The sequence below is a fragment of the Sylvia atricapilla genome, chromosome 2 (genome assembly GCF_009819655.1).
Source record: "Sylvia atricapilla isolate bSylAtr1 chromosome 2, bSylAtr1.pri, whole genome shotgun sequence".
NCBI classification, from domain to species: Eukaryota; Metazoa; Chordata; class Aves; order Passeriformes; family Sylviidae; genus Sylvia; species Sylvia atricapilla.
The window spans coordinates 12,803,280-12,820,335 of NC_089141.1; the positions used below are offsets into that span (position 1 = coordinate 12,803,280).

At 36.1% G+C, this 17,056-nt stretch overlaps 1 protein-coding gene across 10 annotated transcripts in view; it reads right to left on the bottom strand.

Annotated features, from left to right (window-relative positions):
- Positions 1-17,056, bottom strand: part of DCAF6 (DDB1 and CUL4 associated factor 6) — a 75,676-nt gene that overhangs the window by 41,469 nt on the left and 17,151 nt on the right. For all 10 annotated transcript variants that reach the window (XM_066340838.1, XM_066340837.1, XM_066340840.1 and 7 more), the window contains 5 exons: positions 11,215-11,307; positions 8,434-8,619; positions 4,921-5,034; positions 3,749-3,884; positions 1,752-1,966 (listed from right to left, as the gene is read on the bottom strand). In XM_066340838.1, the coding sequence (XP_066196935.1) occupies positions 1,752-1,966; positions 3,749-3,884; positions 4,921-5,034; positions 8,434-8,619; positions 11,215-11,307 (744 nt within the window). The remainder of the gene's footprint in view (positions 1-1,751; positions 1,967-3,748; positions 3,885-4,920; positions 5,035-8,433; positions 8,620-11,214; positions 11,308-17,056) is intronic.

Below are 17,056 nucleotides of genomic sequence, written 5' to 3' on the forward strand. Positions count from 1 at the left end.
TTTAGTTTCAACAGCCTAAAAGACTTCCAGAGCTAATGCACTTTTTATTTTAAGGTAACTTCATCAAGTTAATTGAATCTTTCTACAATGACCAATAATGATTACGGTTTTCTTAAATTCACCCTGAATTCTGAAGAAATATTCACCTCTTCACATTAAAAACGATATGGGAGTTCCAGTTCAATGAAATATGGACTTGTAATAAAGCAAAAGAGAAAAAAAAAAATCAGACATTAAAAAAAAAATGAAATTTTAGGCAAATAAACTCTTGCTTATTTTTTGACCTAACTGCTTTTTAGTTTTTATAACACTTTTCTTGCAGCAGGAAGTACAAAACAATCACTGTTTTGTGTGGTGTTACTTTCAGCAACTTCAAGAGAAATAGGGAGTGCTTTGCTCATCTAGAAAGACAGGTGAGAGTTTGAAGTCAAGTGTTGGATATTGGCTGGATATTTATGGCCTTAACAGAAATAAACAAACCAAACCAACCAACCAACCACACAAAAAACCAAAACAAAAACCAAACAACCCCCCCAAAAAAACCCCAAAAAACCCCAGCACCACCACAACAAAAATAAACAAACAAAATCAAAACCAAAACCAACAAACTCACAAAAAAACCCCAAAATAACCAAACAAAAAACCAACAATCCAACCGACCCAGAAACAGTGCTGACAATTTCAAACTAAATGCCCTGTGGTGAAAGCATATCAAAGTTTTAACTTCCAGCACTCTACCAGTAGACTTAGGAAGAAGTCTTTACATTTCTTCTACTCTATAAGCCAGGCCGAAATAAAAATGCCCAAGCAACAACACTTTTAGGGTTAACAACAAGGACAAAGAATAAGCATTTAAAAGCAAAATTCCTGATTGTATTCCTGACTAAGAAAACACATCACAAAATGTGCTGGAAAATGTTTAAAAATGGTTCCAAACATATTCGAAAAAAAAGGAGGAAGGAAATGTCAACATCAGACTTCTCACAGCCAAAAGGAAAATGAAATTATCATCATTATCATCACACTGATCCTGCAGGTGAGGACAGCAGGATGCTCACAACTCATGGAGAACCCCCTTGTGGCCTCAGACTAAAGATATGGAACTCGAGATACAGAGTCTGTGAAAGGGTGAGCAAAACACCAGAGAAAAAAGCAGTGGGTGTTTGGGAAAGTGCAGGGAGAGACAGAAACAACTTCACTGTAGTGAAAGGCATTTTTTTAATATCAGAAAATTTAGACTGGAAGCATCAGCATCATTGTAATTGAGCTGATAATTAACCACTGCTTGACTTTGGAAAATTTTAATATTGCTCAGTGACAGTGGCTCACCTCCCTGATCTAAACATCTAAACATCTTGTACTCCCTCCTAGCCATCATGAAATGACAACTTCTACCAAGTAGCATTAACATTTGATTTCAAGGAATTTGCTTCTCATGGCATGAAAAGTAACAGAGCACACAGTCACCTGCCTCCCTTGCTGGTCTTGTGACCCAAGGCTCAGGCAGACACCTTCTCATCTCTGAGAGGGAAACCAGATGAGAAAGAAAACCAGAGTGACAAAATATTGTCAATCAATACATAAATAAATATGTATTAAAAATGCACCATTTCTGTGACAATCCACTTGTCACACCTCAGTCTATGAACAGCAACATTATTTCCAGATTAAAGGGGAACATAGCTAATGGTATTTCTTGTGTGCTGCAAAAAAACCATAAAACATAAAAGGAGGCCATCTTAACCACTTGCCTCTTCCCTTCTCTCTTCCGCAGAAGGGACTTTGAGTTCTCGGGCTGTGTCATCCTTGGGATCAAACAAGTAAATGTAATCTGAGGAGTAGCTCACAAGGATCTCTTGGCCATCCTCACTGTAACACAGGGATGTTACCCTGCAGGATTTGTTGTTGAGATGAGGAGGGACAAAACGTGCCACCATTCCAACAGTGCCCCTGCCAGCGTAATTCCCTTTATAAAAAGAGTGGGGGAAGAGAGGAGGAAGAAAAGAATTACACATTTACTATTGCAAATTTTCAACAGCTTCAATAAACCCCTTATTTGGCGTCCAACTAAACATAATCAGGGAAAAGCTATGTATCCTGTAGTTTCTACAGTAACTTTGATTTGGAGAATGACATATCAGATTTCACAGTCTTTGTTATTTTTGTTTACAAATACTGTGTGCATTACAAAAAATAAAACATGACAACGCTCACAGATATATATAAAAACGTCTCATACCCACCACATGGTGTTGTATGGAACTGTCTGTCAAATGTGGTACAAATGGAAATTTTAGAACCAAAAACAACAAAACAATAATGCAAATCTATATCTACACACAAATAAGAAAAGAATTCCTTACATGAAACTTTTAAAACTTAGGTCATACATTTCTCTTCCACACAATTTAAAAAAAAAAATTACTATTTTTTCTTCAAAACGGAATACCATTGTCATTTTGAAACTGCAGAACTATACACTACACTGGACTTATATGGTTTCCTGATCACTCATCTCCAATCCAAACACTAAAACAATCTTAAATTCTAGAATTACAAGTCTGTGAGCAGATAAAAGTTACCAATAAGAAGCTCTAACACTGAGAAAAACAGACTGTTCCAAAACCTCTTAATTTGACATGTAACTGTCAACTACATAGCAGAAATGATTAAATGAAAATCAAGTTTGCTCACTGGACACGGAATAATTGACCTCTTAAAAAGACTAAAAAAAACCAAAAATTCCACACCACCTCAAACAATCAACAGAACATTATACCAATATTTTGAAAAATTCAGTCTCCAAAATCTTGATTTTTCTCTCCTTTGCTCTCCAGGCCAAATTCAGTTATTCCTGCACTGTACAATACTAGAGCGCACATCTTAGTCAACCCTCAGAACCTGTTCCCAGGCACTTCTCACAGAATTTTGCTGACCACTGTGATGAAAGAACGCCCACCCTATAGAATGTCCACCTGATGAGGAGGATATTTTTATGTTTAGTGATCTTTCCCTTTCTCCTACACCACAGTCATCAACAGGAAAATGCTGCACAAAATGACAGATTTTGAGCCACTGCTTACTGACATTAAGGTCACAGCTGTATTTTCAATTCCTATGTGAATTAAACACATAGTTCCAAATACTGATCATACATTGTAACCAAGAGCTATGTTAAAATGAAGTAACACATTTTTGTGCACCTGAAATATTTCAATAAAATCCTTAGGTAAGCATCTGAAGCATGCCAGCTTTCACCTGAGGAATTTGCAGATTTTCAGTGAAATTCTATTAGATACAGCAATAACTACTGCAAAGGCAAGCACAGTGCAGAATATTATGGAGTTCATAAGATCTCCTCCCATAAGAAACATCAATTTCCAGCATGGTAGAGTACAAGACAGGAACTTAATTAAAATTCAGGTGGACCACTGGAGGCTGCAATCCCTGGATTTTTGGAATCCTGGAATCACAAGCTTCAAGACAAGATAAGAGACATTACAAAATGTCCTTTTCTGGGTTCAGTACACAATGCATTCTAAGATGCACGAAGAGATTAGGTTTACTTCTTTGAAGATTTCTGCATTAGCAAATATTACAGTGAAATTATTACAAACCATAGTTCCCAGAGAAGAAAGCTACAACTTCTGCCGTGTTACACTTGAGTCATTCACCCCCTATTTTGAAAATAACCTGAATTTGGCACTGCCAGTGGGTAGAAATGCTCACTGCACAGTGTGGCTCCTACCTGTTGCCCTTGTGCCAAGCATTCTCCTATCATAGATCCTCACTGAGCTGTCAGAACAGCCCACAGCCAGGTAGTAGGGGATGGGTGGACAGATAGCAACAGAGGTGGCAGCACGACGGCAGTTTATTAAAATATCCTGGAACACAGGAAAATGCAGCATTGAAATAATAGCTCTGAACATTTGAGGTACAATTCATCTTTGGTTTTTGTTGTTTCACTAACAGTAGGCCCCCCCTAGTCAAGGAGAATTTGAGAAAGTAGGCCTGGCCTGTGAAGACAGATCATAAATGTGTTATCAGAAAAGCTGCTGCACAGAAGGAAAACTATCAGAGAAAGAAAACTGGCACCAGAACAACTGAAAAAGAAACCTAACCAAAACAAAAACACAGGAACATTTAAAAATACATGAGCTAAAACCTGCAGATTTATAAACTACCTTGCAATTTGGATTTTCTTATGGAAACACAGTAACTGTGGAGGTGGAAGAGTACTAAATATGCATAAACAATTTAAATCAATTAAAGGATCAGAATAGGCTCAATCTACAGGCAGATAACTGGGTAGAGGGGGGAAAAAAAAGAAAGACACCCCTAGAACTGGTAAATGTGCACAAGGCTGAACAAAATTAATCAAGATTAGCAATACATACTTTGGCAATTTTGCTCCAATTCAATATTAAAATTGTGTCTAAAATTCAAACACAGTGGACACTGGTGATACCAGTAATCTAATATAGTTCATTACCAAATCTTTTCTTTCAGAAGGACAAAGGATGCTCAAGACCACAAGGCTGCAGATGATTCTCAAGGTTCGTTTTTTGCCTCCAGTTTTGCACTCTACATTATTAGTGTAAACCAGACTAAGAGATTCAATTTAAACAGACAATCTTTTCTACCAGCTGAAGCCTCACACCAAAGCTTATAAAATAAAAAAAATGCCAAAGGAGATACTAAAATTAAAAAAAAAAAATAAAAAAGATTCCCAAAACTTTTATTATTTCTTGGGAACACTAATGACCCTGAAATCTACTGTTTCTAAAAGCTTTACCTGAATACATATTGTGTTTTTGTGTGATGCAGAGCTCTACATTTAGGTAATCTTTTTAAAAATATTATTATTACTATATTATTATTATTATTAAAGTAATCTTTACTAGAAGGTTTCATTCTTACATCTTTACAATCTTCCTTTGTGCAACTTGTTTTGATGCGAGTATCAAACCATCTCACGGTGCCGTCCTCACCACAAGAGAGGAAAGTGTAGGGATCATTTGGTACTGTCATAATCTGCTCAAAATTAAGAAAAAATAAGATTATTAATGCCTCCAGAAATAGCACTAATTTTAAAATAAAAGCATCAATATTTGGAGCAACAGTAAGGCAATCAAGACTCAAGTCAAGCTTTCCAGAGAAGTAATGAGAAAAATTGAAAAACTGATGGCATTTCTTTATTTTCAAGAAAAGGTTTGAACTGTTGAAGTCAAAGGAGCCTTTAAATGTCACATAAGATTAAATATCCATAGGTCAAGGCTTACAGTTGTTTCTATTATCTTTTAATACACAACATACATTTACTGCAATCACTTTTCAGATAACTTATCAGTTTGCTGCAACAATTCAACAGAAGCTCAGTTTATTCTCTATCAAGTAATAGGAGACAATTACAAACAAAGCCTACAGAAGTCTGAATGCCTTGAAAATACTAAATGGCTTTTATTCCCATTGGGCTGTTCCTTTCCATCCTAGGTAGTTCCCTGCAGCAAGTCTGCATTAAAGGCTGTTACCAAGCTACCTCCTTACTGCAACTTTAAATTTTAAAAATTTTTTTAAAGAGAGCACTGTATTGAACCATTTTCCTAAGATCAGACCTTCTCCAGCTAGGGACAACTCAGATGGAGTCTCACGTGAATGGCTTCACTCAAAGCCTCCTCAAGACAAAATAAAAAAGACAAGTGACCATAATGTTAAATATGACCTGGATTTCACAGGTCAATGAATGCACAGGAAATGCCAGTTTATTTACACTCTGTCTCTTAAAACAGAAAACAGAGAATGTTGTGGCAGTATTTTTCTTTTCCTACACTCCTGCTACTCTCAGTAGAAATTTATAAAGCAACAACAATGGTTAATAGTATAATACAGTCGCTGAACACAGACCGTGAGTGATTTTTTAACATTCTAAATGAGATTATTTATCACCCCCACTTCCCAAAATTCTGAATAAAAATAACTTGTGGATATCTTCAAATCTCTCTACCTGAAGTGGGGTTACAAAGGTGACAGCTGAAGGCTTGAGGCCCTCTTGTAAGGCTCAGCACAACAACTGAGACAATGCTTGCTGCGCCAAGTAACTTACAGAACAGAGCCAAGGTTTGAATACCAATAGAACATTAAACTTCTGAGCTGTGACCACTATTCCTCAATATATCAGTGTAAAACATTGAAAAGACTGTTTTTCATTAAACATTTTATTCAAATTTACTTTATTTCCATAGTTATGAAAGTTAGCAATTGTTCTTCAATCCACTAAATTCTTCCAGCATTTAGCAGAGCTTTCAGTGAAAACATTTTACTCCAGTAATGTTGCTGAATGTGGCAAGGTCTTATTTCTAGTAGCTATCTTTTATTTTTGTTCACACAGATGCTATTTCACCCTATACAAGTAATATAACTTGTACATGGAAACTCTCACGTGCAGTGTTCACAAATATCCTAAGTACTTTCTAAGCACTAAACCAGAGAAATGGAGAAGTGCAAGCTCCAATATTACTACATTTAAGTTCAACAAGTTCACATTGAAGATAGACAGACAGAACTGGTTTTTCACTAACTAAAAACTTGTTTCCTACTTAGCTTTAAAAGTGTATAGCTATATGATCATTTAACTGTATTTAAAACAAGAAAGTAAGAGGTGTCCATATAAGTAGATTCTCTTTCTGAAATGCAATTCACATGAAGGGCAATAAAGAAAAGATTTGGCTGAGGAAAAACAAACTTGTCAAGGCCTGGTACAAACAATAAATTCTTCAGAAACATTTTTCAAGAGCCTCTCCCTCTACTTATTCTATTCTCACTCTGAACTAAAAACAACTGTACAATTATCTCACAGTTTACAACAATCTACACCAATTTCCACATTGCTCTGTTTCATGGTTTTGCAATGTCTTGAACTGCCACAAACTCCAAGAGCTGCATAAATCGAAACCACATTCAAATTTAGAATTGGTACCTCAGGGGCAGCTTTTAGCTTTTGTTATTTAGAGAACCCAGTGAGTCAAAGCTCTATATTTAACATGATGATGTGGCTACATACAGCTGGGCAGTAACATGACAATATTTAGAAATTATCTCCCCACTCCAGGAACCTCTCAACCTCTGCAAAACAGGATAAGAGAAATAATTCCTTAAGAGACAGAGTTGATGTTAAAACAGCCAATGTCATATAGAGATTTTGATATTCCTTCCATTAACAGTGTTTGAAAGCAGCAAAAATAACCAAAACCGTACCACACTCCTGTCATTGAAAACAACAATAATGCCCTCTTGTTAACATTATTGCTGAATAAAAAACCATCCCAAATAAGACCACTCTGACTGTGCAATATAGCAGGGAAATGTAACTGGTGTAATTACAACCATAAGGACACTTTTACTACTGGAACAAAAAATAACTCTGGCAGTACTTCAGCCACTTTATTTTTTTCACACACTCCAATTCTTTTTATGAGAGGTTTTTTTAAAAGGATTTCTGTTCACTTAACATGCAAAGAAAGTGATCTAAAAGCTTGCTATGAAATCTGAGCTGAATAGATTTAAAGAAATGGATTTGGAATTTCTTCCCCCGTGTGTGTACTGTGGTAGTGTTAAAAAAAAACGCTACGAATTTATTTATTTTTTATTTACTATTTATTCGCCAACGAATAAATAGTGAAAGACACAGGAACATTTTTAACCTAAGAAAAATAATGGCAATTTTTTCTATTTTAAGCACAGTATATTTTCTAAGCAGCAGATTTTGCTGTTATTTAAAAGAAGATAGAACAATAAATCTTATTATCTTCCTAGCTTAAATAACACTTTGCTTCTTCACTTGCCTAATTTATATAAACAAAACTTTCAAGGGAGGACTGAAAACACTGTGGCTAAATTTACACCTAAAGCGTTAACTAGAACGCACAATAGAAAAATTATCTACAACTGTAAACACATTTTTCAGATTAAGTTGTTCACACATGCTGAACTAAGCATTTCCTAGAAGGATCTAGATTTTGAAAACGGCATGAAACTGCTAAAAAGTTCAGGGAAGAGGGGAGGGGTAGGGGGAAAAGATAAAAATAAAAATGTGAAACAGTCACTTCCCCCACCCCACAACCTATTTCAGGAAGAAATTCAGAGCTCAATTTTTTTTTTTACTCTGCAGAACGTTCATTCATTGAAGGTGAATTCATATTTGCAAAGTGGTCTTAACAGCACCACTTTTTGCAAAGTTCTCAATTTAATTTAGACAGCACATTTCCCTGTTCAAGCCTACTTTTTAAAAGGGGGAAAAAAGCAACTCAAAAAAGACAGAAGAAAAGTTCTGTAACTCTGAAACAGTTTTCAGCCATCTGGTTAAAATCTTGGGCAACAATACAATAAAATATATACTTTACCCATCTTAAAATTATTATATACTTCAAGAGATACCTCGTAGGTAGTCCCATAGTGGCAGGTGTACTGGCATTGCCTGTTGGTCTCTGCATCCTGTTCAACATTCGTGTAGAAAATGACTCCATCTCCAGAACAAGAAACAATCTGTTTGTCATTGGTGCATGGTAAGAACTTTGCACTGAAAATATTGGCCCTGTGTCCTGAGCGAATTGTCGTGAGAACCTAAAGAACAAAGAGAAAAAAAAGGTGCTGCAGCAGGTCAGTGTTTTCCAAGCAAATAAAGAATGGAGAATCTCAGACTGTGAAATACCAGTTATGCACAGGCTGCCAGGGACCAATAGTTGAATACCACAGAACAGAGAAGCTCCCTTTACACCAAATTTCTTTTAAGAACAATGTAGTTCTGCAAAAGAGGTTTACTCAGGGACTTGCATGAAACAGTTGGCAAAATCCAAGGGCTGGAATGCAGCTGCCACCTTTGTTTTGGCAATGCTGGTTACACTGCACATCAGGTTTCTCAAAGTGAAACATTGTGCAATCACCCAGCACATCACTGAGGAGAGACTAAGAAGATCAGGGATACTGTACATCAAGAAGAATAAGGCACTGTAATTCAAGCCAATTTTATAGACTTTAAAAATTGATGTTACTCTTGAACTCACTCTGAAAAGGAAAACTGAAGTTTATAAGGAAGGATGTTTTGAAACTAGCCAAAAATAAACATTTATGAACTTGATTATATAGGGTAATAAACCAAGACTTGACTTAGTCTCTCATTCATCCACAGTAAAGCAGAGAAACATATCATTTACTCCACCATCACAGATGATTTTTAACTCTTTGTGGTGACTCTTTATCCTTCCTGACATACTTAGTCTACTAAAACTGAAAAAACCTCCACAAGCTTTCCTGTGAACAAGTGAATATTATATTCTTATTTCTCCCATCTGCAGCACTTGAATCAAATTGCATTTTCACCACTCCCATTAGGAAAAAAATACTTACCAAGTTGTTTACAGTATGAAAATTACTTCCAAATTCCCACTCAATTAACTTAATCAAAGGAAGTGTTTTGCAAATGAAGTTTCTCTATCAGTAGCAGCTCATGCCTAACAGTTCAGCAGTGCTATTGCACATCTTTTTAATAACTCCCACTAATAAAGTTTAATAGTGTATCTGCATACTCTGAAACATACAAAATATTGATGGTTGAAGTCTATTTTTGCTACTCTACCCAGATAGTAACAGAAGATACAGTGGTAACAATATTTGCCAAAATGACAGAATTACAGCACAGTTCTAATACCAACTTGCTGCCCTTTCTTGTATTGGTTCTCTTACCCAAGCCAGAGAAAATAAGCCAACACAGTTGTAACACTCATTTAAAAAAAAAAAAAAAAAAAAAAATCACACCTTTAGTACATTTTAGGAATAACACTGGTTATTGAGTCTTCTTGCTGGTACCTGCTGTTTTATAATTGCATTTGCATATATTGAGAAAGTCATCTTCTTCTCTGCTGTTACAAAAAATAAATAACTCAGCTAACTGTGAAAAATAAAAAAAAAAGAAAACAAAACATCTCTCATGTTCCTCATTAGGCTTAAGTAGAAAAGTAGTACACAATGGAGGGGAAAAAATTGTCCAACGAAAGCATACAGTTTAAATTGCAACATCTTTTAAAATATTATAATGTAAAAATTATATATTGAGCAACTATCTCATAGTGGTATATTAAAATAAACTCTGCACAATAAATAACATCCTTCATTTGCATGAAAAATTCTTACTCTGCAAGTCACTCCAGCAACACTCACTTGGGAATAGATCCATCATCCACTTCATAGCTGCTTTGGATGCTGCTTTTTCAGCAGAACTCCCAGTCCAAGAGAAACCCTATGTGGTGATACTGATCTGAACTTTGTCAGGCTGACACCAGTAATTGGAAGGAAGAGATGAAGTTTGGAAGCTATGGCTTATTTAGGGAGATGAGCAAAAGGGCCTCACCTAGAGGCACAGGCAACACTCCAAACCACCCCAATTCTCCCACCACAACCCTTCAGGAAAGCAAAATACCGTTTTCTACTCAAACTGTTCCACCATATCAACACACATCTTTTGTTTCTCCCACACATCTAATTTTTGAGCCTGTCCTCAGGGTTTAGTTGTCAGCCTCAGAGAGGGCACAGCTCAGAGCATCTGTTCTACCAAAATATCAGCAGTTCCTCCAAGAGAAAAGTGTGGGATAGTGCCACTACCTGATGGATGCCAGCTGGCACTACTGGGAGCCTTTCGGCTGCATTGCAACCCTTATTTCAGTATAAATTATTCTCCATCCACTTGCAGGAACACACAGAGCAATGTAATTTTACACTGGAGTGAACTACTTTAATCAACACTGGCACCCTAACAACATTACACAGAAAGACAACTCAGTACATTACACAGAGCAAAAATTATAATGTTTTAAAACTGAAGTGAAAGGAAGACAGTTTATCTGACTGCAAGATTTCATGAGAATTACTGAATCCCATTGCTGGTCCTGACACTAATCTGTGGTGAGACCGTGTTCCCTTTGTGCCCGGCCAAGTACCGTAAAATGGGATAATACCAATGTTGCAAAGGATTCGAACTCGCAGGTTTTAAAGCACTGTGAGGTTTTATTCTCATTTAAGTACACTAGGAAGTGCATGGTATTCTCTTTGTCACATAATACTTAAAATCTGAAAACTGATATACTGAAAAATATCATTAATTTGTTGAAAAATAATTTGTTGCATCCTATTTGAAAGTTATCAAGTGGCTAGAAACAAACCTACCTTTCTGCTGTAGGGATTACTAATTACCAGGTTGGTGTCATCTGAGCCAGATAAGATATACTCTCCTGTATCATTCCAGCAGATTGTATTCACCTGCATGAATTTTAAAAAAAATTGTTTAGACTTACATTAATTCAATTTTCATCACATTAAAACATCCAACACTACAGAAATAGGAGTTAACAAACCCAACTGAAATGATGTAATTTCTAAGCAGCTAGCATTAAAAAAAAAGTGTTCTTAAAACAAATTGATAAGGGAATCACCTGCTTCACCTACAGCATCTCAATTACTCCCTCTGTTCCTCAAGAGTTCATCAGGTAAATTAAGCTTCCCACAGTAGCCACAATTTTACACACTCAGGTGCTTTAATGTACCAAATCTACTCCACAGAGAGCTCTCTGAATTTGAACTTTGAGGGCATCACAGTGCTCTCGTTATTGTAGCTTCACCACATCCAAATTCTGACCATCCATTGCTTTTCAGTGACCACACCTTCTCAGGGAAAAGCAGAATCCACCCCAGATCCCTTTTGAAAAATGTGAGTATGCTGGGAAAGAAGAATCCTACAGTGAGGTACAGAATTGCATTGGGAGAGCTTTATAATACATTTCCTTATCAATTCTCCTTTTCACAAGACTGTGCTTAATAATGTGTCAGTGAAACAAAGCTGTGAAAGCACTCAAAATCCAGGAAGCTCAAAAGGATTCCTCCAAGCAGCAGCTCATGCACAAGCACCAAAGACTGCATGCAGACCATTATTATTTCAAGTAAGCCTCTAAAATACCTTCAAGTGTCAAACTGCAGCCATCACCATTTTCTGCTGGCTAGATTCTGTTGGCAGAACAGCTGCCTTAGTGTGATGTACCAGACCGGATACAGAATTGGTAAAAAAACTCATTTTGTTCTAAATTATTTTCTTATGCCTTTTATTTTTTTTTTAATTAATTTAAATGTTTCACTCTGAGCCCCTCAAACATTTTTATTTTTTTATTTAAAAGAAATACAGCCATTCTAGTTGCTGTTTTAAAGGCAAGTTTTGTTTGGGTTAGTTGCCAAATCAGAGTTAGCAGTTTCAGGTGGATCACAGGAACAACACCACCTTGATATTCTCAGGTGGAGGAACTTGAGGAGACATGTTGGTGTTAAACAAACACGCCTGTGCCAGTGTTAGCTCAGTGCTCAGCAGCAGTCAGATATTGTTAGGATTTATTAGGAAATGCCCAGAAGAGCAGGGTATACATCCATGCATGGCAATCCCACGTCTTCCACACTACGCAGTTTGGGTTCCTGTCCCGCTCCCGTATTCTCCATTTTCTATTACTGCCCATTTGGAAAGAGAAATTATGACAAGGAATTACTGAGGTGCTCACAGATATCTAACACTTTTTATCGCAAGAAGCAAGTAATTTGTACTGCTCTAGGGAAGGGAAATGATTAGAGCTCATGAGAACATGAATGACATGGAAAAGGTAAAAAAATAATTTTCTGTGGATGTTCATAGTACAGGAGATGAAAGGCCTTAAATGAAACAATCAAATGACACATGACTTCTTAATGAAACTGGAAATCATTGTTATGAAACACCAGAAGTGGAAAGAGATACATATTCATCAAAGAGAAATGAAAAATGATCAGAAACAAAGGTGCAGCGTCCACCTGCCCATTAAAGCATCATGTGTTGTCCACAACACCCATCAAATACTGTCTGCTTGCCTTGTCTCAACTTCCTTCAAAAATATGTGCTGGCCACTTTCAGGGCCAAGTTATCAGTCTCCACTGAGCTTTGGTATGACCTTGCACGGCTATCTTATGGTTTTATAACCCTGGCTGTCAATCACCAAGAACCACAATTTCAACTAGCCCCCAGAACCATCCATCATTGAAATAACCTGCCCTGACAATGGCTGTACTCTAAAATGTTGTCAAACACTGCACAGCACTACAGTGAGGGCAAACACACAGCTCAAACATGTTTATTTTCATCTGCATTTCCTCTCAGGCCGAGAAATACTATTATCATTGCCCTAAAGAAACCAAAATGCTAATCTAAGATTACAGGAATAAAAACAAGAACAAAACACTGAAAAAAAACCCCAAGGAAGCTACTAAAAAATTTAAAGTCACTATGTGAGAAAGAAAAGTTAACACAAAAAATTAAACTAATTGAGAGGGTAGATGTGTATATTTATGTACAAGCACAAAATCTGAAGGGCAGAGAAGCATAGATGCACTGAAGATGCAAAGGGGAGACAAGATTATCTAAATTGCAGCATCACAAATCTGCATATCAACCATTTTCTCCTCCAAAATTCCAATTTCGTTGCAATGATTGCCTCAGTTGAGCAATTTCAATGTACCCTGCCCAGACCAAAGTTGGTTCAAAAGCAATCTTGAAGGAAGATGACACAACCAAATGTGTACTAAAGGTCTGTAACTAAATGGGCTTTTTTATTTTGTACCAAAACACCTTCTCAGCATTGCTGACAACAAATAACTCAAAAAGTAACTAAGTTTTTCAGTGAAATAACATTGTTTTGGGGTTTTTTTTTTCAGAGACTTTCCAGTCAATACACAGAGTGTTGAGTATAACCTACTGACCAACACCAAATAACCCAAATAAATTAGCATATGGATCACTAAAAACGGATGTGAAAAAACCCCCAGAATTTAAAAAGAAAGTTCTTGTCTCATTCCATGGTAGCAAACCCACAACTAAAATACAATGCAAAACAAGAACTGGTTAGAAAATTGGATTTTATTTTGAAAAAGCTACATAGTGTACTATGTACACTGCCACTCAACCCCAACTAGAAGCATAATGCAACATTTACTATTCTGAGGGTTTGGAAACCTTGGGAAAAGGTGTTGGAGCCAGAAGAAAGGATAAATCAAACACAAAGGACAGACAATTCTTAACAAGGTAAGAAAAGTCAAAGGGTGTGTAATTTGCTTTTTTCTATTAAGTACTCCACATTATTAATTGTATCTAATTTTATTTGCACTCATCTAGGCTTTCACGGAGTCAGCAGGCACTTTTGATTCATTAGTCAATTAGTCAGATATAAATTTACTATCTCTGTCTTTTCCTCAAAGACAATGCAGGAGGCAGTGCAGCCAATCCTCAGAAAACCAAAAAAGCAAACTCCTCACTTCCATGCAAAGTGACATCAGAACTAACTCTTTTGTGAACAGAAGAGAATAACAGAATACAAAAATAGAAGAAATAAAAATGGCTGTAAATATCCAGAATGTCAGCACTATCCCCCAAGCTAAGAAGGAGGTGAAAAAGGCAGTGCTTTTCATCAGTGGAGTACAAAGTGAAAACCATGTTTCTAACAAAACACAAGCTCCCTATCCTGGTCTAAGCTTGCCTTTGAGGACCAGATCTGAAAAGGACTTGTTCCCATGTGCCATCCTGAAGGAGATGAATGCCAAGAAGGATGCTGGTTTGTTATTGATCTGAATGCCTCTACACAGAAATGAAAAGTTACGCCTTCTGGTAATTCTCTTTCTTTCAAAATGTAGTATTTACTCATGTCAAATGTTTCATCTACATGCTGCATTTCAACCTTCCTCAGCTCTCACAGAACAAAAAACAGGAAGAAAATAAGCCGTATTTTTACTGCAATTCAATATGGTTTAGAGTTTCTTTATCTTCTGTTTTCCTTCCACTTCATCGCTGCTGGCCCAGATTACTTCTCTTTCATCATGTCTCCCTTGGATTTAATCACTTCATACAGAACAGCTCACCTAACTCTATACATTTCCTCATCTTCTTAAGCTCCTTTTACAGCTAACACAAAAATGGCAAGTTCTGGCATACAAATGATCTTACTGAATTTGACCATGTGAACCTTGTTGAAAGAGGCAAATCCCGCCCTGGAAGGATGATAAGGCTACTGGCAGACATCAATAATTCTGTAGAATCAATTCAATTACTTCACATACAACTGCTAGAAACTGTGTCTTTAAACCAAGGGGAAAATGAGACTGTGTCAAAGAGAATTGCCCCTGAACTCTGAGGTGAAAATACTCTGATTTTAAACATAAAGGTTCTACGGTAATATTACTGTTACAAGAGCATGGATATGTGAGTAACTAATGGAATATTCCCTTCTTCACAGATATCCTGCCTGGGTATGATTATACACACAGTTGTATGTCCCACAGGATCCCTCTTCTGTGTAGCAGGTAGGAACTTCGACTTTACTTTTATCCTCAATTAGTAAAAAAAAGTCTTGCCTTAAGTAAGTTGTCCACCGTGTCCAATTACACAGCATGCTTTATATAGAAAACATAAGTCACAACTTATTCAACAGAACAATGAAAAAGTTCTTAAAAACACCAATCAACCAAACAGCAACTAAAGAAAACCCCAAACCTCTGCCATCCAACCTTCATTAAAATAACCCAACCACCCAAAAAACCAAACCCAGAAACACATTTTAATAGGACAATATGGCATTCATTCCCCACTTTTGAAATGCATGCTGAGCCAGCAGTTGTGGGAAGAAGAAAAAAAACAGCCTAATTACCATTGATGGTAATAAGGAGTTTAATCAGCATAAGCATTGTAATTTCACTGATTTCTATTTCATTGATTTTTTTAAAACAAATAGTAAGAAATTATACTGAGTGGTTGTTAGCCTTAAAAGATTATTCCTTGCAAAAGACCACACAGAAAATGAGGCAAGAGCTCCCAATAGCCCATTCCTCAAAGCTGGAGAGTTCTGAGCAAATTTAACTTCTAATGACATTTTTTCAAACTGTAGTATTTCAATACTGTATTTAAACACTGTAGCAGTATTCAAAACACCTGCAAATAATACTCTAAGTTTACAATTAAAGCATTTTCCAGCCATTAAAACAATTAGGCCATTTGTTAAAGCATACTTTCAAAGCTAACACAAAATTAGTTTTCAAATACATATCCATCAGGTAGATCCAAGCAACATCAACAGCCAATGCCAAATCTACAATTTTTATTACATGACACAGAGGCAGATAATTGAAACAGAGATCAGTCACTTAATTTTTAACAAGTAGTGAACAAATACTGTTTTCTTTTATTCTGTTTTAATAGGAAAAAAATTTACTTTTTTTACAAGGAAATAAAAAAAATCAATTTCAGGAAAAAACTTGAAAAAATTAATCACAAGTATTTGAGGAGATGAAAAATTACTTAGAGAAGAAATTCAGAAGCATCACTGTTACAATCTTGAATATAAAAATTAATAAATACATATATAATCATAGAATTGTTTGGGTTGGAAGAGACCTAACACCATCATTCTTGTAACATTACTTGAAAAATAGAAAGGGAAATGTATATATTTGTTTCATTACACCAACACCATCTGTACCAGAATTTTAAATTAATTATGTAGTCAGCACAAGAAAAGTAGCTTATATTTTATATACAGCAATTCTAATCCTAGCTTTTCCCAGACTTTCCAGGCTCACAAAAAACACACACCCATATAATCATACTTCTGATCTCAAGAAGGCTGGATCTGAACACCACTTGTTCCTCAAAACTACCACTGTGTTAGTTAACAATTCTATCACTCCTTAATTAAAATCCAAGCAACTCAAGCTTAAATAATCCTTATGTTTGAGCAGCTTTAGAAACACACATGTCAAGTACAAAAGCTGCACTTACATTTTCATTTTTATAGAATACTTTAATTTTTCAGATATCTTGTAAAACAAATACTTAAACAACCATGAGCTTCTGCTCTATTCCTCAAAGGCAACATAGCAGCCTCTTTGTCCTAAACCTAATTTAGGTAAAAGCTTTTATTTGAAAGGATATATTTTAAAATATTTGGGCCCTTTC